The sequence below is a fragment of the Dryobates pubescens genome, chromosome 13 (genome assembly GCF_014839835.1).
Source record: "Dryobates pubescens isolate bDryPub1 chromosome 13, bDryPub1.pri, whole genome shotgun sequence".
NCBI classification, from domain to species: domain Eukaryota; kingdom Metazoa; phylum Chordata; class Aves; order Piciformes; family Picidae; genus Dryobates; species Dryobates pubescens.
In genome coordinates, this window is record NC_071624.1 from 235108 (window position 1) to 255326 (window position 20219).

Consider the following 20219-nt stretch of genomic DNA (forward strand, 5'->3'; position numbering starts at 1 on the left):
TGTGCAGTCCTCACCGGTTCAGGGAGGAGAGGGAAAGGATTGGAGCTGGCAGAGGGCAGGCTGAGACTGGAGGTCAGGAAGAAATTCTGCGCAGTGAGGCTGGGGAGAGCCTGGCACAGGCTGCCCAGGGGGGCTGTGGCTGTCCCCTCCCTGGGGGTGTTCAGGGCCAGGCTGGATGAGGCCCTGAGCAGCCTGGGCTGGTGGGAGGTGTCCCTGCCCATGGCAGGGGGCTGGAGCTGGGTGGTCCTCAAGGTCCCTTCCAACCCATTTTGTGAAAGGAGCCCTCTGAATCCTCTCTCTTGAGTCAGACCCTGGAGTGTCTCCCCCTCTGGTAGGGCTTCTCCCAGCCCCACACCACCAGGACAAAGGTGGAATCTGAACCTTCTCCTCTCCAGCCTGCACACCCCCAGCTCCCTCAGCCTGCCCTCACAGCAGAGCAGCTCCAGCCCTCTGCTCCTCCTCCTGGCCCTTCCCTGCGAGCTACCCACCCCCAGCAGGACTCCCCTGAACCATGCAGAGCCCAGCAGGCTGCCCACTCACCTGCTGCCCTTTCTGGGTTGTTGCACATGAAGCACTGCCAGGCTCCTGCTTCCTTGCTGTAGCTGAACAGATCAAAGAACCTCACCTCCTCCAGGTGCCTCTGCACGTGGTCCAGCTCCTGGGCAACAGGGAGAGACACCAACCTTACTCAGGAGCTGGGCTGCTGCTGCACTGAGGCCAGGAGGTGCCCACAAGTCCTCTTCTGTGTCTCCCCTCTGGGCACACCACTTGCTAGGGCTGAAGGTGCTCAGCACCATCACAGCCATGAAATACATCAATCCCATGGAGACAGAGGAATGCCTCAGCAGAGACTGGCACAGGTTGCCCAGGGAGGTGGTGGCAGCCTCCTGCCTGGAGGTGTTTGCAGCCAGGCTGGAGGTGGCTGTGAGCAACCTGCTGTGGGGTGAGGTGTCCCTGCCCATGGCAGGGGCTTGGAGCTGGCTGAGCCTTGAGGTCCCTTCCAAGCCTGGCAGTTCTCTGCTTCCCTGATCTGGGAGGACACAGAGGCCAAGCCTCTGGTGCTGCTCTCAGTGCAGGCCATGTGTCAGGGGGATTGGGTGAGAATATCCCAGGAGCTTCCCCGGCCTTTCAAAGAATCCTTTTGTGGCCACCATGAGCCCAGTCAAGCCTGGCAGGGAACACAGCCCCCTGAAATATCCCTGCAGCAATCCTTCCTTTCCACTCTGTGCTCTGCTGTGCTTGAAGTCATCCACTTGGTTCAGGAGGGGAAGCAGGGGGGGAGGGCAAAAAGCCCAATGGGAGAGGGGAGATTGATCTCATCCCCCCCTGCTCCATCATCCTGAGAGCTTCAGGGACTCTGCAGCCTCTCCTCCTGCTCCATAAAGCCAGGCAGCCAAGAAGGGGAAGGCAGGAAGGGAGCCCCCAGCGCCTCCAGAATGTGGCTGATAGTCTTGCAGGGCTGCTGAGCAGCCAGGCTGTGCTCAGCCCTCGGGAGGGGGCTCAGAGGGCAGACCCCAGCTGCCTCAGCCCTGAGTCAGCAGCAGGCAGCTCCATAAGGTGCCTCGGGGGTTGGCTTTTCCTGAGGAGCACTTTGCTCAGGAGCTGGGAGGCAGCTCGGGGGGCAGCTGTGGGGCTGAGCAGCTGGAAGTGCTTTGCTGCTGGCTGGCTGCTGAGCTGCCTGGGAGCAGCAGTCCTGGGGGGCAGCAGGAGGCTGCCCAGGGAAAGGCAGCCAGGTGCTGGGAGCCAGCTCCTCACCACGCTGCCTGCCACAGTCATGCAGGGCCACAGCCTGCTGGGGGCTTGGGAGGCACCTCTGGAGCTCCCCCAGGCCAAGCCCCCTGCTCCAGCAGGGCACCCCCAGCAGCTGGCCCAGGATGGATTTGTAGGTGTGGGGAGGGACTGTGAAGGTCATCAAGCTCCAACCTCCCTGCCCAGCATCAGTGTCCAGCTGGCTCTGGAAGCTCTCCACATACCAGGAGACTCCACAACCTCTCCAGGCCTCCAGCACCCTCTCACCAAACAAGTTTCTCCTCCTGCTCACATGGAGCCTCCTGGCTGCCACTTTGTGCCCCTTGGCCTGTCCCTGGGCACCACTGAGCAGAGCCTGGCCCCAGCCTCTTGCCCCACAGCCTTTAGCTCTTGCTGAGCTCTGCTCAGCTCCCCTCTAGGGCTGCTGTTCTGCAGGCTCTCAGCCCCAGGGCTCTCAGCCTTTGCTGCTCCCAGAGCTGCTCCAGACAGCTCTGCAGCCTCCCCTGGACTCTCCCCAGCAGGTCTCTGTCTCTCCTGAACTGGGGAGCCCAGAGCTGGACCCAGGACTGCAGCTGTGGCCTCACCAGGGCAGAGCAGAGGGCAGGAGAACCTCCCTTGCCCTGCAGCCCACACTCTTCTCCATGCAGCCCAGGCCACCTTTGGCCTCCTTGTCCCCAGGGGCACACTGCTGGCTCATGGGGACTTTGTTGTCCCCCAGCTCCTTCCCCTTGGAGCTGCTCCCCAGCAGGTTCCCCCTCCCTGTGCTGCTGCAGGAGGTTGTTCCTCCCCAGGGGCAGGACCCTGCCCTTGCCCTGGCTGAACCTCCTGAGCTTCCTCTCCCCCAGCTCTCAGCCTGGCCAGGGCAGGCTGCAGGCAGCACAGCCTGGGGGGGCTCAGCCTCTCCTCCCAGCTTGGTGCCATCACTAAACTGGCCAAGGGTCCACTCAGGCCTTTCCTCCAGGTCCTTGATGAAGCTGCTGGACAAGACTGGAGTCAGTCCTGAGCCCTGGGGTACAGCACCAGCCACAGGTCCCCAGGCAGACCCTGCCCCATTGGTCACAATCCTGACCCCAGGGGGACAGCACCAGCCCCAGGTCCCCAACAGACCCTGCTCCAAGGATCACAACCCTCTGAGCTCTGACCTTCAGCCAGCTCTCAACCCACCTCACTTCCCCTAGAGCATGGCACCAAGCAGAGAAGCTTGGAAGGTGCCAGATCCAAGCCCAGGAAGGGGAAGGTGCATGGCAAGAGGGTTGGTTTTGGTGGCCTGAGCACAGCCCAGAGCTGCTGCAAGCCCTGGGAAGGTCCTTGCCCAGCTGTCCTGAGGGTCAGCACCAAGCTCTGCTGCTCAGGGTGAAGCCAGGCTTACCTTCTGATGTGGAAATGTAGACTGGATCATGGCAGTCTCAAAACTGTGCATCGCCTTCAGCTGTGTCTTCTCCCACAGGGCCTTCAGGACTTGGACAGAGTGACTCTGCATGGACAGAGGCTCTGCAAGCAAGCTCTGCAAGGGACATGGAGAAGAGGACCTCCAGCACCAGCCCAACCCCACACCCAACCTGGAGCTTACATTTCCACATCACTGAGTCCTCCTTGCCCAAACTGCCTCACAGTCAACATTCCTGGAACAGTGCTGCAGCTGAGGGGCCTCAGCTCCTCTGCCCCTCTCCTGTCTGCTCCATGACCTCAGAGCTCAGGACTGCAGTTGCAGGCAGGAGCCAAGGCAAGAGGATGGATTTTCCCCTCCTTCAAGGGCTTGATTTCACAACAGGAGCACTGTCTGTCCCTTCCAGGCAGGCTTCCTGGATGGGGATGTTCCTTCTCCTTCTCAGCAGACACCCAACAGACCTCATCCCCCCCCTGCCCTCTGACAGCAGCAGACTTGCTGCACTCACACTGCAGGCAGGAATTTGAGCCTGGCTCAGGAGAGGCACTTTTGCAGCTGAGCTGCCAGAAACAGCCTCTCAAAGGGGGGGGCCCAATGAGAAGGGAGAAGAGGGCAGCAGCAAGCAGCCAAGTGGCACGAGAAAACAGCTCCAGGAGTCCCTGCCTTGGGGAGCTTGGCTGCAGGGAAGGTGGCAGAAAGGGACACCCTGGGCAGCCCCTCACAGGCTGGGGCCAGGGCTGCCCTCCTGGCTGGGGAAGCAAATGGAACCAGAAAGGAGAGCATCCAGGAGCATCCAGGCCAACCTTCAACCCAGCCCCACCATGGCCACCAAACCCTGGCCCCAAGAGCCATGGCCACAGGGCTCTGGAACCCCTCCAGGCATGGGGACTCCACCACCCCCCCTGGGCAGCCTCTGCCAGGCCCTGACCACTCTGGCACCAAAGAAATTGTTCCCAGTCTCCAACCTAACCCTGCCCTGGTGCAACTTGAGGCCATTGCCTCTTGTCCTATCACTTGCTCCTGGGGAGAAGAGACCAACCCCACCTGGCTCCAGCCTCCTTTCAAGGAACCAGAAGGTCTCCCTCAGCCTCCTCCAGGCTGAGCACCCCCAGCTCCCTCAGCTGCTCCTCCCCAGCCCTGTTGCCCTTCTCTGGCCCTGCTCCAACTCCTCAATGTCCTTCTGGGAGTGAGGAGCCCAAAACTGATCCCAAGATTCAAGGAGCAGCCTCCCCAGCACCCAGCATGGGGGAGACAATCACCTCTGCTCCTGCTGCCCACACCACTGCTGCTCCAGGCCAGGCTGCTGCTGCCCTTCTTGCCCCCCTGGCCACCCCCTGGCTCACCTTCAGCTTCTGTCAACCAACACCCTCAGTCCCTTGCCCACCTGGCAGCTTCCAGCCACCCTGCCCCAAGCCTGCAGCCTTCCTGGGGTGGTTGTGGCCCAAGCTCAGCATCCAGCACTTGGCCTTGTTGAACCTCATCCCAGAGAGCCCAGCCCATGGAGCCAGGCTGGCCAGGTGCCCCTGCAGAGCCTCCTGACCCTCCAGCAGAGCACCACTGCCACCCAGCTTGGTGCCTGCAGGCTTGAAACCACTGAACTAAGTTTGCCAAGCAGAAGGTGAATGTTGGAGCTGCACCTACCTGCTGGAAGAGGAACATGATGTGGATCCAGAGGGGAGGCTGCTGGCTGACCAGGGTGAAACTGGATTTGCTGTACAGGCAGTAGTGGCCCTTCAGGGGACAGCTGAAGGACAGCTTGGCCACACAGCTTCTAACAGTGTCTAGAGATAAAGGCACAGAACAGCCAAATCAGCACCTGGGTGGAGGACAGAAACCATCAGCAGGCATCCTACAGGTGCTGGAAGGTGTCAGAGCAGGGCCAGGAGGAGGAGCAGAGGGTTGGAGCTGCTCTGCTGTGAGCACAGCCTGAGGGAGTTGGGGTTGTGCAGGCTGGAGAGGAGAAGGCTCCCAGGAGACCTCCTTGTGGCCTGCCAGGATCTGCAGGGGGCTGCAAGCAAGCTGGGGAGGGACTTGTGAGGGTGTCAGGGAGGGATAGGACTGGGGGGGATGGAGCAAAACTGGAAGTGGGGAGATTGAGATTGGCTGTGAGGAAGAAGTTGTTGGCCAGGAGGGTGGTGAGAGCCTGGCACAGGCTGCCCAGGGAGGTGGTGGCAGCCTCCTGCCTGGAGGTGTTTGCAGCCAGGCTGGAGGTGGCTGTGAGCAACCTGCTGTGGGGTGAGGTGTCCCTGCCCATGGCAAGATCTCAGGCTGGGCCAGCTCTGGGCTGCTCAGGAGAGCAGGGCTGTGTCTGCAGCCTCAAATTAAAGATGGCAGTGGAGAACTTTGGTCTCCAGTGCTTTAAAGCCTACATTTACTCCCCAGACCTTTGCTTCCTGCCAAAGGTGCAAGCAGCCAGATCCATGGAAGGGGTTGGGTTGGAAGGGACCTTCAAGAGCATCCAGCTCCAGCCCCCTGCCATGGGCAGGGACACCTCCCACCAGCCCAGGCTGCTCAGGGCCACATCCAGCCTGGCCTTGAACACCCCCATGGAGGGGACAGCCACAGCCCCCTGGGCAGCCTGTGCCAGGCTCTCCCCAGCCTCACTGTGAGGAATTTCTTCCTGATGAAGGTGATGATGACCTCCATGCAGACACAGGGGATCTGCACCCTCTCCTCTGGCTGGAGGGCTGCACTTGGGAAGGGACTAGCAGTCCCAGCAGCAGCTGAGGGCAGACAGGACAGCCAGCCAGCCAAGCCACCTGCAGCAGCAGATCCAAGCCACTGCTGCTCACAACTCCTTCAGCTGTGCCAGGGGAGGTTAGGTTGGAGAGGAGGAACAATTCCTTTGGTGCCAGAGTGGTCAGGGCCTGGCAGAGGCTGCCCAGGGAGGTGGTGGAGTCCCCAGCCCTGGAGGGGTTCCAGGAACCTGTGGCCATGGCTGCTGGGGCCAGGGTTTGGTGGCCATGGTGGAGCCTGGACCTGATGATCCTGGAGGCCTTTCCCAACCCAAACAGCTCTCTCTTGCCCACGTCCCTGAGCTGCCAGCAGCCTCCAAGGGCAAAGGCAAAGAGTTTTGCAGGAGGAGAAGGAGCAGCAGAGGCTCCTGGGGAGGGGGGCAGGCAGCATGCACAGAATGACTCAGGGAGGAGGCTGAGGGGGGCCAGCAGCACAGGGAGCATGACTCAGAGCCTCCTGTGAGTCACCCTGCCACAAGGTGTGGGGACAAAGGGCTCCAAGAAAGCAGTCTGGCTGCAGGCAGGACTGGGCAGCTGCCTGGCTGATGGGAGCCTGTGGGATTTGGGGGGAATTTCAACCCACCACAGAGCCACTCCCAAGAGCAGAACCTCCTGGATCTGCTGAGAGCAGGCTGAGACCTGGCCCTGAGCAAAGCCTTCAGCACTGTCCCCAGGCTGGGGCAGGAAGGGCTCCATGGATGGAGCATTCAGTGGGTACAGAGCTGGCTTGAGGACTGCACCCACAGGGTCAGTGGTCCATGGCCAGGGGGAGTCCCTCAGGGATCAACACTGGGACCAGGCTTGCTGAACATCTTTGCTGCTGCCATGGACAGTGGCACTGAGTGCAGCCTCAGCAGGGTTGCTGATGGCACCAAGCTGTGTGGGGCAGCTGGAGGGAAGGATCCATCCAGAGGAACCTGGGCAGGCTGTAGAGCTGGGCCCAGGACAACCTCAGGAGGTTCAACCAGACCAAGGGCAAGGTCCTGCTGCTGGGTTGGGGCAATCCCAGGCACTGCTACAGGCTGGGCAGGGACTGGCTGGAGAGCAGCCCTGGAGAAAAGGCCTTGGGAGTGGAGAAGCTCAGCAGGAGCCAGCAGGGAGCACTGGCAGCCCAGAGAGCCAAGCAGAGCCTGGGCTGCAGCAAGAGAAGTGTGGCCAGCAGGGCCAGGGAGGGGATTCTGCCCCTCTGCTCCACTCTGCTGAGCCCACAGCTGCAGCTCTGGGGCCAGTTCTGGAGAGCCTCTGTGCCAGGAAGGCTCTGGAGGGGCTGGAAGGTGTCCAGAGCAGGGCCAGGAGGAGGAGCAGAGGGCTGGAGCTGCTCTGCTGTGAGCACAGCCTGAGGGAGTTGGGGTTGTGCAGGCTGGAGAGGAGAAGGCTCCCAGGAGACCTCCTTGTGGCCTTCCAGGATCTGCAGGGGGCTGCAAGAGAGCTGGGGAGGGACTTTGGAGGGTGTCAGGGAGGGATAGGACTGGGGGGGATGGAGCAGAACTGGAAGTGGGGAGATTGAGATTGGCTGTGAGGAAGAAGTTGTTGCCCAGGAGGGTGGTGAGAGCCTGGCACAGGCTGCCCAGGGAGCTGCTGGCAGCCTCCTGCCTGGAGGTGTTTGCAGCCAGGCTGGAGGTGGCTGTGAGCAACCTGGTGTGGGGTGAGGTGTCCCTGCCCATGGCAGGGGGCTGGGGCTGGCTGAGCCTTGAGGTCCCTTCCAGCCCTGCCAGCTCTGTGGTTCTCTGTCAGTCTCCCACACAAAGTCCTTGCAGCTGAAGGCTGCAGAGCTCCAGGACCCCAGCCCCTAGGCTACAGTGAAGAAAGGATGCCCTGTGCTGCTTGGGGCTGTGCTCGAGGAGGCTGGGAAGGAGGTTCCTAAAGGCTGCAGGCCAGCAAATTCCCAAGGAGTTGTGGAGAGCACAGAGAGCACGCAGGCTGCTCAGCAAGGCATGATGGCTGCCACCAAGGAGAAGGCTGAGGCTGCTCACCCATGCCAAAAGAAATCTCAGCCAACACTCCACAGCCACAGAATGTTAGAGGTTGGAAGGGACCTCCAGAGATCATCCAGCCCAAACCCCCCCTGCCAAAAGCACTCAGCACTGGCCAGGCAAAAAGTTGGTTCCTGGAAACAAGCAACCTTCATGTGTCAGCTGCAGGGAGCCTCCTGCCCTGCTCAGCCAGCCTTCAGTCCCTGCTAGGAGAGCAGCTCTCACTGCTGCCAAGCTGCATTTGCTGGGCAGAGCCTGGCAGGGCCTCCAGCCTGGAGGAGAGCAGCCCCAGAGGGGACCTGAGCAGTGCTCAGCAAGAGCTAAGAGCATGGGGACAAGATGACCACAACACAGAGCAGGGAAGCTGGGGAAGGGTCTGGAGAGCAGGGCTGGGGAGGAGCAGCTGAGGGCCCTGGGGGTGTTCAGCCTGGAGCAGAGGAGGCTGAGGGAGACCTCCTTGCTCTCTGCAGATCCCTGAGAGGAGGCTGCAGCCAGGGGAGGGTTGGGCTCTGCTCCCTGGGAACAACCAACAGGATGAGAGGACACAGCCTCAAATTGCAGCAGGGGAGGGTTAGGTTGGCCATGAGGAACAATTTCATCCCCAGAAGGGTTGCCAAGGCCTGGCCCAGGCTGCCCAGGGCAGTGGTGGAGTCCCCATCCCTGGAGGGGTTTCAAAGCCCTGGAGCTGTGGTGCTGAGGGCCATGGTGCTGAGCTGGCAGTGCTGGGCTGAGGCTTGGACTGGATGATCTGAAAGGTCTCTTCCAACCCAGAGCATCCTGTGCCTGCCTGCCCTGCTTTGTGCTGCTGAGGCTGTGGAGGTGTGGGGCAGGCATTTGTGACTCCCAGCTGCAGAGGTCAGGCAGAGGAAGCTGAGGCAGCTGGAGGCAGCTCCTCCAGGAAGCTGTCTCCATTCCCTGCTCCCATGCTCATGCCTGGCTTGGAGTCTGTTTGGGATACCTATGAGCAGAGTTTCACTCCCACCAATGGGTTTTCCCTCACCAGAAAAGGCTCTCCAGTGGACCTCAAAGCAGGCTTTAATCCTTCCCAGAAGCAGTGACTCCTGCACCTCCTCTGCCTCTTGGTCCAGGCCCAGCAGGTTCAGCTGGGGCAAGGCACAACTGAGAGCTGTGCTGACGCTGTGCTGCTCATGTTCTGTCCTTTTCTAACCCCCCAGGCACCACCACTCAGCTCTGAGCTGTACCCTTGCAACACAGACCCTCTGGCTTCCTCCAGGAGGAACAACTTGTGGCTGATTCTCTTCCTAGAATCACAGAATTGTTTGGTTGGAAAAGATCCCTAAGGCCACCCAGCCCAACCCTTCTCTGGCTCTGGCAAGCCTGGTGCTAAACCCTGGCTCTCAGCACCACACCTCCAGGGCTTTGAAACCCCCTCCAGGGATGGGCACTCAGCCACCCCCCTGGGCAGCCTGGGCCACCCCCCTGGGCAGCCTGGGCCACCCCCCTGGGCAGCCTGGGCCACCCCCCTGGGCAGCCTGGGCCACCCCCCTGGGCAGCCTGGGCCACCTCCCTGGGCAGCCTGGGCCAGGCTTGGAGAACCCTTTCAGGGAAGAAGTTTCTTCTGATGTCCAACCTGAACCCCCCCTGGTGCAACTTGAGGCCACTTCCCCTTGTCCTGGTGCTTGTTCCTTGGGAGCAGAGCCCAATCCCCCCTCAGTGTCCTTCTTGGAGTTGCTCCAGGCTGAACCAAAGCCACAGCTGAGCACTGAACCCTTTCACCTTCCTTCCCTTTGCCACCAGGGCACCAGAAGGTCCTTGCCCTCCGAGAAGGGACCACAGCAAATCATCTCTGCCACACTCTCCCCTCCTTAGGAGCAAAAGTGCATTTACCTCCTGGGGCTCTGGAAGGTGTTCTCCAAGCAGAGTTATTCTGTGGTCCTAAAGTCTGCAGCAGGAAGAGCTCATGAAAGGCACTGCTGCAAAGTGAGGTCCTGGAAGAGCATCCCCAGAGCCTGCTGCTGCCTGGCTCCTGGCTGTCCCTGCCTCACCTCTGCCCAGCACTCCCAGCCTGGCAGGGGGCTACTGGCTCTCAGCAGGCACAGAAAGCTGCAGGAGGAACTGTGAGGTCCATCCCGGTCCGGGCCAGAAGCTCAGAAGTCAAAAGTCCCCTTCCCTGGTTTGGCTTTTCCCCTAGATCAGTGATTCCACCATTCCAGCAGGACCCTCCCAGGCAGAGTGCACCCAGAACAGGCTGCCCAGAGCAGAGCCCCAGAGGGGAGCTGAGTGCTGAAGGCTGGGGGGCAAGAGGCTGGGGCCAGGCTCTGTTGAGTGGTGCCCAGGGACAGCCCAAGGGGCACAAAGTGGCAGCCAGGAGGTTCCATGTGAGCAGGAGGAGAAAGTTGTTTGGTGTGAGGCTGCTGGAGGCCTGGAGCAGGCTGCCCAGAGAGGTTGTGGAGTCTCCTGGTGTGGAGAGCTTCCAACCCCCCCCTGGGCACTGTGCTGCTGGGCAAGCTGCTGGGGGTGCCCTGCTGGAGCAGGGCTTGGGCTGAGTGAGCTCCAGAGGTCCCTTCCAGCCCCTGCCAAGCTCTGGAGAGCAGCCTGTTGGAGTGGTGCTTGCAGAGGAGGTGCCAAGCAGCCAGGCTTTGCTGCCAGCCCCTGTGAGGGCAGCAGGTTGGGAGCACCTCCACGCTGCCTCCTGCCGTGCTGGGAGCTCCTCAGCACTCTGGTGCTGCAGGTCAGCACACTGTGAGTTAGCTCTGCCCTTCCCACTGCCAGCCCTCACCTTTGGGACTTCCCCCCTCCCCCCTGTGCAGCCCCAGCCCTGCACAACCAAATGCCAGCTCCTATTGTTGTTGGCTGAGCAGCAGCAGAGTTGATCCTCCTGAAGGGTTGGCCTGAGCCTGTGGTAACTTTGTGATCCCCCTGGAGGAGCAGAGCTCCATCTGTTGCAAATCAAAGCTTGGCTTGTGGAATGCTGGAATGTTTCAGCCTGGTGCAGGGGTGAGCACTGCAGGGGAGCACTGAGCTGCTCCCTCCACACCATCATATGGTGCCCATTATCTCCCAGGACAGCAGAAACCATAACCACCACCAGGCTTGGGGCCAGCCTCCTGCAACCTGTTTCTCCCCCCAACCTCCTCCTTCTCCTCTTTCAGCACAGTGCCATTCACTCCACAAAAGGTTTGCTGTTTGTCTTTCCTCTTGCAGGGCAGCAAGCAGCCAGCAGTGGCTTCAGTGCTCAGGAAAGGGTCGTGGTGTTCCTCACTGAATGGCATCACATCTGGGAGCCAAAACCAAGGGCTAGCTGGGGCACCACATCTCCCTGGGCTCTGGCCTTCCAGAAGGGAGGTTGGAGACCACAGAACTGTTTGGGTTGGAAAAGACCTCCAGGGTCACCCAGTCCAACCTTCAGCCCAACCCCAGCATGGCCATCAAACCCTGGCCCCCAGTGCCATGGCCACAGGTGTCTGAACCCCTCCAGGGCTGGGGACTCCACCACCTCCCTGGGCAGCCTCTGCCAGGCCCTGAGCAGATGCTCAAACCCTTCAGCATGCTCTGGTGTCCATAGCATCAAATGCTTCTTTCCAGCAGCTCCCTTGACACTTGATGCTCTGAGCTGTAGGCATCAGTGGTGGCTTTTGATCCCAATTGTCACAGAATTGCCAGGGCTGGAAGGGAGCTCAAGGCTCAGCCAGCCCCAGCCCCCTGCCATGGGCAGGGACACCTCACCCCACAGCAGGTTGCTCACAGCCACCTCCAGCCTGGCTGCAAACACCTCCAGGCAGGAGGCTGCCACCACCTCCCTGGGCAGCCTGTGCCAGGCTCTCACCACCCTCCTGGGCAACAACTTCTTTCTCACAGCCAATCTCAATCTCCTCACTTCTGGTTCTGCTCCATCCCCCCCCAGTCCTATCCCTCCCTGACACCCTCCTAAGTCCCTCCCCAGCTTTCCTGCAGCCCCCTGCAGATCCTGGGAGGCCACAATGAGGTCTCCTGGGAGCCTTCTCCTCTCCAGCCTGCACAACCCCAACTCCCTCAGGCTGTCTCCATACTGAGCCTGGAGGTTGAGGAGAACTGGAATGGAAACCAAGGAGCTGTCCTCAAGTGCCCACCCAAGGCAGCATCCCTGCAGGCTGTGTCTGGGAGCCATCTGCCCCCAGCCAGCCCCATGCCACAGAGGCACCACCTCCACATGGCCAGGGAGCAGAACAAGGTAAAGCCCACCCAGCACTCAGGGGTCCAGGTGAGACCCAGACAGGTGGAGCCCAGCAGCTGCTCAGGGGCCCTGTGCTGCAGGCAGAGGTGAACCAAGGCCACACCAGGTGGAACAGAGGAGCCTCAAGCCTCAGCTGGAGGTTGTGGCACTGCCAAAGTCAACTGTGGCAGAGTCCTAGAATCAGAATTGTTGTGGTTGGAAGAGGCCTTTAAGCTTATCCAGTCCAAGCCTTCTCAGAGTCATTGGGGTTGGGACCTTGCAGACCACTGAGTCCCAGCTGCCCCAGCCAGGCAGAACGCTCTGGAAGCTGCCCTCAGGATGCCTATTCCAAGGTGTGGAGATCCTGCAGCTTCTCCAGCAGCTGGGAGGGAAACAGAGAGTCACAGAATCCTTTGGAACAGAGCTTCAAGGTCATGGAGTCCAAGCCTCAGCCCAGCACTGCCAGGGCACCACTGCCCCATGGCCCTCAGCACCACAGCTCCAGGGCTCTGAAACCCCTCCAGGGATGGAGACTCCACCACTGCCCTGGGCAGCCTGGGCCAGGCCTGGACAACCCTTTTGGGGCAGAAATTGTTCCTCATGGCCAACCCAAACCTCCCTTGGTGCAACTGCTCTTGCTATTAGCATCCCCAAATGTGGCAGGGGCAGAGCACCAGCTCTGCAGGCAGCCAAATCTTCTCCTGTCCTCACCAACACATCACTGCAGCATCCTTTGGGGCTTGCCCCCCAGCCTCAGCTGGAAGCAGAAAGGAGTTCAGCAGTCCCCAGATGTCCTGCCCAAAGGCTGGACCCCCAACCCCCCTGGAAATGTGCACTCCCATGCTTCACATACTCAATTTCCTGTTCAAGCTCCAAGACAACCAAGACAGACTTCATGGAGTCATGGAACTGTTTCACTTGGAAAAGACCTCCTAAGAACAAGTCCAACCAACCAGCCCAACCCCACCATGGCCACTGGACCCTGGCCCCAAGTGCCATGGCCACACTGAACTCTGCAGATTCATCTTCCCCAACATCCCCCCCGCTCCTTTTTAAGCTCTTTTCCAAACATCTCAGTTGAGAAGCAACTCAGGGAAGTCAGAGTGGACCTTCAGAATGTGCAGCACTCACCAGAGCCCAACCACCTCAAGGCTTTTGCTGGGAATGTGATGGGGCAGGGAATGGTGCAAGGAGCAAGTGGCAGGACAAGAGGTGCTGAAGAAGGGCAACCAAGCTGGGGAAGGGGCTGGGGAAGAGCAGCTGAGGGCCCTGGGGGTGTTTGGTGTGGAGCAGAGGAGGCTGAAGGAGACCTCATTGCTCTCTGCAGCTCCCTGAGAGGAGGCTGCAGCCAGGGGGTGGTTGGGCTCTGCTCCCAAGGAACAACCAACAGGATGAGAGGACACAGCCTCAAGTTGCAGCAGGGGAGGTTCAGGTTGGCCATGAGGAAGCAAGTGGCCAGCTGCATGCAGATGCAGGGAGTGACTGCTGCTCACCACCCAGCCTCAGCCACCTCCTTCAAAGGGGAGCATCAAAGAGCCACCTCACAGCTCACCACCCACCTGCCCTGCAGCCTCCCAGCACTTGAAAGCCAACAGCCACCCAGGATGAAAGCAGAAGACACTGGGCAACCCTAGGCAAGTGCTGAGATAGGATCCAACCCAACCCACGGGAGGTCTCACCCTGAAGCACTGCAGCATCCCTTTGGGGTTGCTACCCAGGCTCAGCTGGAAGCAGAAGGGAGCTCCTCACATCCAACCTGAACCTCCTCTGGGGCAGCTTGAGGCTTTGTCCTGTTGGGTTGTTCCTGGCTCCAGCCTCCTCTCAGGGAGCTGCAGAGAGCAATGAGGTCTCCCTCAGCCTCCTCTGCTCCAGGCTCAACACCCCCAGCTCCCTCAGCTGCTCCTCCCCTGCTCTCCAGACCCTTTCCCAGCTTGGTTGCCCTTCTCTGGCCCTGCTCCAGCATCTCAGAGTCCTCCTTCACAAACTCAACCAGGTTGGGAGAGACCTCCAAGATCATTTTCTCCCCCCTCCAGGAGCTCTGTGCTAGCAGATCTTTGCTGCCCAGAGCTGAAGTTCCCCTGCCCAGGAGGGCTCAGCCCTCTTACCTTCAATGGCACAGTGGTCAGGGATGGGAATCCTCCTCCCCAGCTCCGTGGCATAGGCTCTCACTTTGCCCAGGTTTGCCCTCAGGTGCAGGTAGAGCCTGTCCTGGTGCTCCACAGGGCTCCTCGCTGCCTCTTGCTCTCCTTCGAGGACCTCTCCTGCAGGAGCTGCTGCTGCATTTGCACTGCTGTGCTGTGGAACCAAGGAGCTCCCCAGCTGCATGGCTTCAGCATCCAGCCCCAAAGGCATTTGGCCATTTTCCTGGCTGCTGTGGATGTCAGGGAAGGAGACCCCAGCAGCCAGCACTCTGTCCTCCTCCTCCTGGCCGCTGTCTGAGCTCGCTCCCTTCCCAGGCACTGCCTGCACAGCCAGGCTCTTGCACCTGGAAGGGGAGCAAGGAGAGGAAAAGTGCTCTGCAGCTGAGGAAGGACACAAAAGCCACCCCCAAAAGGGCTCTGAGAGTCAGCTCTCGCGGCTGGCCGAGGGAGCCGAGCGTGGGGCTTGCTTTGCCAGGTGCCAGAGGCCAGGCTCTGCTGGGGGATGTGCACAGGGCAACAGCAGAGGGCAGGACACAGCCTTGAGCAGAGGCAGCTAAATAACCTCTATCCCTGCATGCCATGGGGGCAGCTGCTCAGCACAGCCACCAGAGAGCTCACAGCCCCAGGGCTGGGGAAGCTGCTTGAGTGGGCACCTCATAGATTCAGCCTTCAGCTCCTCATTGCCCTCTGAGTGGGGAGGGTGAAGCTAAAGCAGGCTGGAAGTGAAGTGACTGAAAAGGCAAAGAGGGGAGGAGGAAGAAAAAACTTCTGCTGTGAAGCTGCTAAGGACACTTGGGGTACAACTGGGAGGAGAGGCTGAGCCCCCCCAGGCTGTGCTGCCTGCAGCCTGCCCTGGCCAGGCTGAGAGCTGGGGGAGAGGAAGCTCAGGAGGTGCAGCCAGGGCAAGGGCAGGGTCCTGCCCCTGGGGAGGAACAACCTCCTGCAGCAGCACAGGGAGGGGGAACCTGCTGGGGAGCAGCTCCAAGGGGAAGGAGCTGGGGGACAACAAAGTCCCCATGAGCCAGCAGTGTGCCCCTGGGGATGAGGCCAAAGGTGGCCTGGGCTGCATGGAGAAGAGTGTGGGCAGCAAGGGAGGTTCTCCTTCCACTTTACTCTGTCCTGGTGTGGCCACAGCTGCAGTCCTGGGTCCAGCTCTGGGCTCTCTAGTTCAGGAGAGACGGAGAACTGCTTTAGCAGGGAGCTTGGGCTGGATGACCTCCAGAGGTCCCTTCCAGCCCCCTCCATGCTGGGGTGCTGGGGTTCTCTGAGCCCTTCTCTCACCCAGCCTCCCAGGAGAGTGCCAGGCAACCTCTGACTCCAACACTTGCTGAGTGCCTCCAGCAAGAGCACCCAGGCAAGCTCTGTCCCTTCCTCTCTGGGGATATCCCTCTGGCCCCTCTGCTCTTCTGGGGCACAGAAGAGGTCAAAAGAACAACCTCAAAAGCTGTGGCTCCATCTTTCTAAGCCCATGGAAGTGAGACTTGGTTGAAACCAGAGCTGTGATGCCTGGGGGCACCCTGGCAGTGGAATCAGCTCTCAGTGGCTGTGAGAACCTCTCCCACCTTCTGCAGAGCCATACCTGTTGAACCTCAGCTCCTTCCTCTCTTCTTTAGGCACTTGGCCTAAGCTGTACCTCCTCACTGAGCCAGGAGTGCTGCTGTCCACGTTCAGCTTCTCTTCAAAAGCCTGTCTCTTCACCTGCAGCTTCTCATCCTCCTCCTTTCCATCCACAGCAGCTTTGAAGTCCCCCAGGGGCACAGCAGGTTCTGGTTTGGCCTCGTTTTCCATCCTGAGGAAGCAGAAAGCAGAGCTCTGGCTCTGGCACATGGTGCTGGTGCCAGCCCTGGTGCTGCATCTCTGCCTGGGACCTGTGCTGTGGAGCTGGGAAGAGAACTCATAGAATCCTAGAAGGTCTCAGGCTGGAAGGGACCTCAGAGATCATCTGCTCCAACTTCCCTGCCATGGGCAGGGACAGCTCTCAGCTAGACTCAGCCTCATCCAGCCTGGCCTTGAACACCCCCAGGAGGAGGCAGCCACAGCCTCCCTGGGCAGCCTGTGCCAGAGCCTCAGCTCCCTCCTGCTGAACAACTTCTTCCTCAGCTCCACTCTGACCCTGCTCTGCCTCAGCTCCAAACCTTTCCCCTTGGCCTGGCTCAGACACCCTCAGGAAAAGTCTCTCTGCAGCCTTCCTGGAGTATCACAGAACTGTCAGGGCTGGAAGGGACCTCAAGGCTCAGCCAGCTCCAACCCCCTGCCATGGGCAGGGACACCTCACCCCACAGCAGGTTGCTCACAGCCACCTCCAGCCTGGCTGCAAACACCTCCAGGGATGAGGCTTCCACCACCTCCCTTCAGGCCCTGGCAGCAGCTCTGAGGTGCCCCTGGAGCCTCCTCCTGTGCAGGCTGCACAGCCCCAGCTCCCTCAGCCTGTGCCCCCAGCAGAGCTGCTCCAGCCCTCTGCTTCAGCTAACCCTGGAGGTTAGCTCAGCATCTGAGTTAGAAACTGCTGCTCTGGAGCCACTCAATGCTTGGGTTGGGAAGGAGCTTTCAAGGTCATCTGGGGGGTCAGGGAGGGATAGGACTGGGGGGGATGGAGCAGAACTGGAAGTGGGGAGATTGAGATTGGCTGTGAGGAAGAAGTTGTTGCCCAGGAGGGTGGTGAGAGCCTGGCACAGGCTGCCCAGGGAGGGGGTGGCAGCCAAAGGGCCATGTCCAGGTATTCCTTCAGCACCTCCAGGGATGGTGATTCCACCACCTCCCTGGCTGACCCTGTTTCAGGGCCTGAATAAAGGAAGCTGTTCAGCTCTGCACCCTTGAAGCTGGGAAGAAAGCCACATGTGAGGTAAGCTGTCCCCAGCAGCCTTCAAAGCTTCAGTTACAAACAAAGCAGTGGAGCCAGGCTCCAGCAGCACCATCATCACCACAGAGTGAGGCTGCTCCAGGAGATCAAGGCAGTGAGGCTGGGCAGAGCCATGGCTGAGGTAGCTCCCAGATAAAATCTGGCTCCAGAGTAAAAGCTGGGGGGAAGGTTGTGCAAAAGCAAAGTGGTTCTGCTCCCTCAGCTCCTCTGAAACCTGGATCCAAAGGTTAAAACCTTGGCAGGGTTGCTGCCTTCAGCACTGCAAGACCCTGGCTGCTATTTAATGCAGGGAGGGAGTCACTTCTAATTAGGGAGAGGCTTCTAATTAGCCTTGGGTATGCTGGGCTGGGTCAGGGGGGGCAGAAGGAGCAGTGATGCTTTGCAAGGATATAACACAGATGGCAGAGAGTTCCTGAGTGTGAGGGAGAGAGCCTGGGAGACAGGCCCCTGGGGTGGGAGCCAAAACATTGAGGTCATTGGAGAAGCAGCCCCTGGGTGTCCTGGGAAGAGTTAAACATGAAAGAGAAGAAGGATCCTGACAGAGCCCTCCTCTGAAACCAGGCTGGGACAGGAATCTTCTCAGTGCTGAGCAAGAGGCTGGGGCCAGGCTCTGCTCAGTGCTGCCCAGCAAGGGGCACAAAGTGGCAGCCAGGAGGCTCCATCTATGCAGGAGGAGAAAGTTGTTTGGTGTGAGGGCTGGTGAGCCCTTGCTCCAGCAGGGCACCCCCAGCAGCACAGTGCCCAGGGGGGGTTGGAAGCTCTCCACACCAGGAGACTCCACAACCTCTCTGGGCAGCCTGCTCCAGGCCTCCAGCAGCCTCACACCAAACAACTTTCTCCTCCTGCTCACATGGAACCACACCAGAAGCAGCTCCAGCAGCCAGAGACAGCTCTAGCACCCCAGAAGCACCTCCAGCACCCCAGAGACAGCTTCACCTGGCTCCAGGGGCACCTCCAGCAGCCCGGGGGCAGGCTCCCCTGGCTCCAGCAGCAGGCTCACCTGGCTCCAGCAGCGCTGCCCCTCTCCAGCTGCCGCAGCAGGAGCTTGGCTATGGTGCTGAAGCTGTTGCTCATGCGGTAGATGTCTCTGCTCTGGGCCCCCAGGATGCTGGAGAAGGTGTCAGTGAGGCTCTTAATCTCCAGCAGGAGCAGGTGGTGGAAGGAGTGCTCCATGTTGGCCAGCTGGCTCACCAAGTACAGCAGGCAGGTCCTGGCTCGCTCCTGGGGGCGAGGAGAGCAGGAGAGGCAGAGCTGAGGCAGATCAGGTCCTTGTTTGCTTGGCTTTGTGTTATGCAAGCCCTGGGGCCATGGGCAGTGGGGGCCACCCCACCCCACCCCACAGGCAACTGACAGCAACCACAGGGTTTGGTTTTGTGTGCTGCTGAGGTCAGACTGCTTCCCCCCCGGCGCTGCCTACCCCGCAGCGGCTCCAGCACCGCTCACCCCCTCCAGCCTGCACTCCCAGCCCCTAAAGGCTCTTTGAAGGGCCCTGCATTGCTCCAGGGTGGTGGCTCCCCAGCCCTGGAGGGCTTTCAAAGCCATGCAGATGTGCTGCTGAGGGACCTGGTTTAGTGCTGGGCCTGGCAGCCTTGGGTTAGGGGCTGGACTCAGTTCTCTTGCAAGCAAAAGGATTCTATGACTCTATCAGCCTGGCTCAGAGCCCCAGCAGCAGCCCCAGCCCCAGCTCCCCTTGCAGCTTTGATGAGCCCTGGCCAAGCTCCTTCAGAGCATCACAGACTGGTTTGGGTTGGAAAAGACCTCCAGGGTCACAGAGTCCAACCCTTGAAGGCTGTCCTGAAGTGCCACCTCCCCACCCCCAGGCTCCATGCCTCTGCCCTGCCTCATGCCCTGCTGTCTGGGGCAGGCAAAGCCTTGCAAGGGGCCAGCTGTTCAGCCACACTGCTCCAGGGCCCAGGTCTTCTCCTCCAAGGAGGGTCCATACCCAACCTGTTGCTCACTCAGCTCACACAGGCATCACAGAGCTGCCAGGGTAGGAAGGGCTCACCCAGTCCCAGCCCCCTGCCAGCAGCCCTCACCCTGCATGCTTCAAGGGCTGAGCAGACAGCTGGGGCCAGGCTTCTGGGCAGAGTCTGTTGGGGCAGGCCAAGGGGGGATGGTTTGAACTGCAAGAGGGAGACTCAGAGTGGACAGAAGGAAGAATTTTTTTAACCTGAGGGTGGGGAGAGCCTGGCCCAGGCTGCCCAGAGAGCTGGGAGCTGCCCCATGGCTGGAGCCATTGCAGGTCAGGTTGTCTGGGGCTGTGAGCAGCCTGCTCCAGCTGCAGATGTCCCTGCTGGTTGCAGGGGGGTTGGGCTGGGTCACCTTGGAAGGTTCCTTCCCACACAAACCAGTCTGGGATCTTCAACTTGATTATGGCATTGGAATAAGCTGCCCAGGGAGGTGGTGGAGTCCTCATCCCTGGAGGTGTGCAAGAAACCTGTGGCCATGGCACTTGGGGCCATGGTGGTGCTGGGTTGAGGTTGGCCTGGATGATCTCTGAGAGCTTTTCCAACCCAGCCAATGCCCTGGCTCCATGCTTTGGCCTTGGTCTGTCGAGTTCAGTGCTGTGCCTCCATGAGAGTCACTTCTCTGACCCTATCCTCTGTGCACCAGCCCCCACCTGGCACTCAGCAGCTTGTCACAGAACCTGGGGGGAAGTTTGGCTTTCCAAGCCTGTGCTGAAAGGTGAGAGAGGCACAAACAGAGAACTCCCCAAGGCAGCAGGAGAGGAGGGAAGTCTTGTGCTGGACCCAGCCTCCAGGCACCACAGGGCAGCAGCTTCATTGCCTCTTCTCTTCTGGAGTCTCATAACAATGCGGGGGGGGGGAGGCGGGAAATTGCTGCTGGTTTGATTCCAAGTAGAGCTGGGCCATAAAAATACCCAGGGGGACCCCAGCAGAACGTGGCCCAAGCACCACCAGCAAGACATGAAGGAGAAGCCAGCTCCTTGCAGAGGAGAGAGGAGCTGCTGTGCTGTGCCAGGGCACAGGCAAAGGAGAGGAGCCTGGCTGACACCTTGCTTCCCTTCAGCCATGTAGGGGGGGAAGGAACCCCAATCCTTGGCTGGATTTGCTGATCTGAGAGGTCTTTTCCAATCAAAACAATTCTGTGATGTGATGGAAGCAGCTTCTCCCTCAGTGGCTTGGAAGAAGTTGGCTCCAGTGTGAGCTGTCTCCTATGGAGACAGGCTGAGAGGGTTGGGGCTGTGCAGGCTGGAGAGG

The 20219-nt window shown here is 60.2% G+C and overlaps 1 protein-coding gene across 1 annotated transcript in view; it reads right to left on the reverse strand.

The window, feature by feature from the left end:
* Window positions 1–20219, reverse strand: part of VEPH1 (ventricular zone expressed PH domain containing 1) — a 50109-nt gene that overhangs the window by 2656 nt on the left and 27234 nt on the right. Inside the window, exons 6-11 of the mRNA XM_009910009.2 lie at window positions 17999–18219; window positions 15718–15927; window positions 14103–14482; window positions 4778–4917; window positions 3119–3253; window positions 541–658 (exon numbers count right to left, since the gene is read on the reverse strand). Coding sequence (XP_009908311.1) covers window positions 541–658; window positions 3119–3253; window positions 4778–4917; window positions 14103–14482; window positions 15718–15927; window positions 17999–18219 — 1204 coding nt within the window. The remainder of the gene's footprint in view (window positions 1–540; window positions 659–3118; window positions 3254–4777; window positions 4918–14102; window positions 14483–15717; window positions 15928–17998; window positions 18220–20219) is intronic.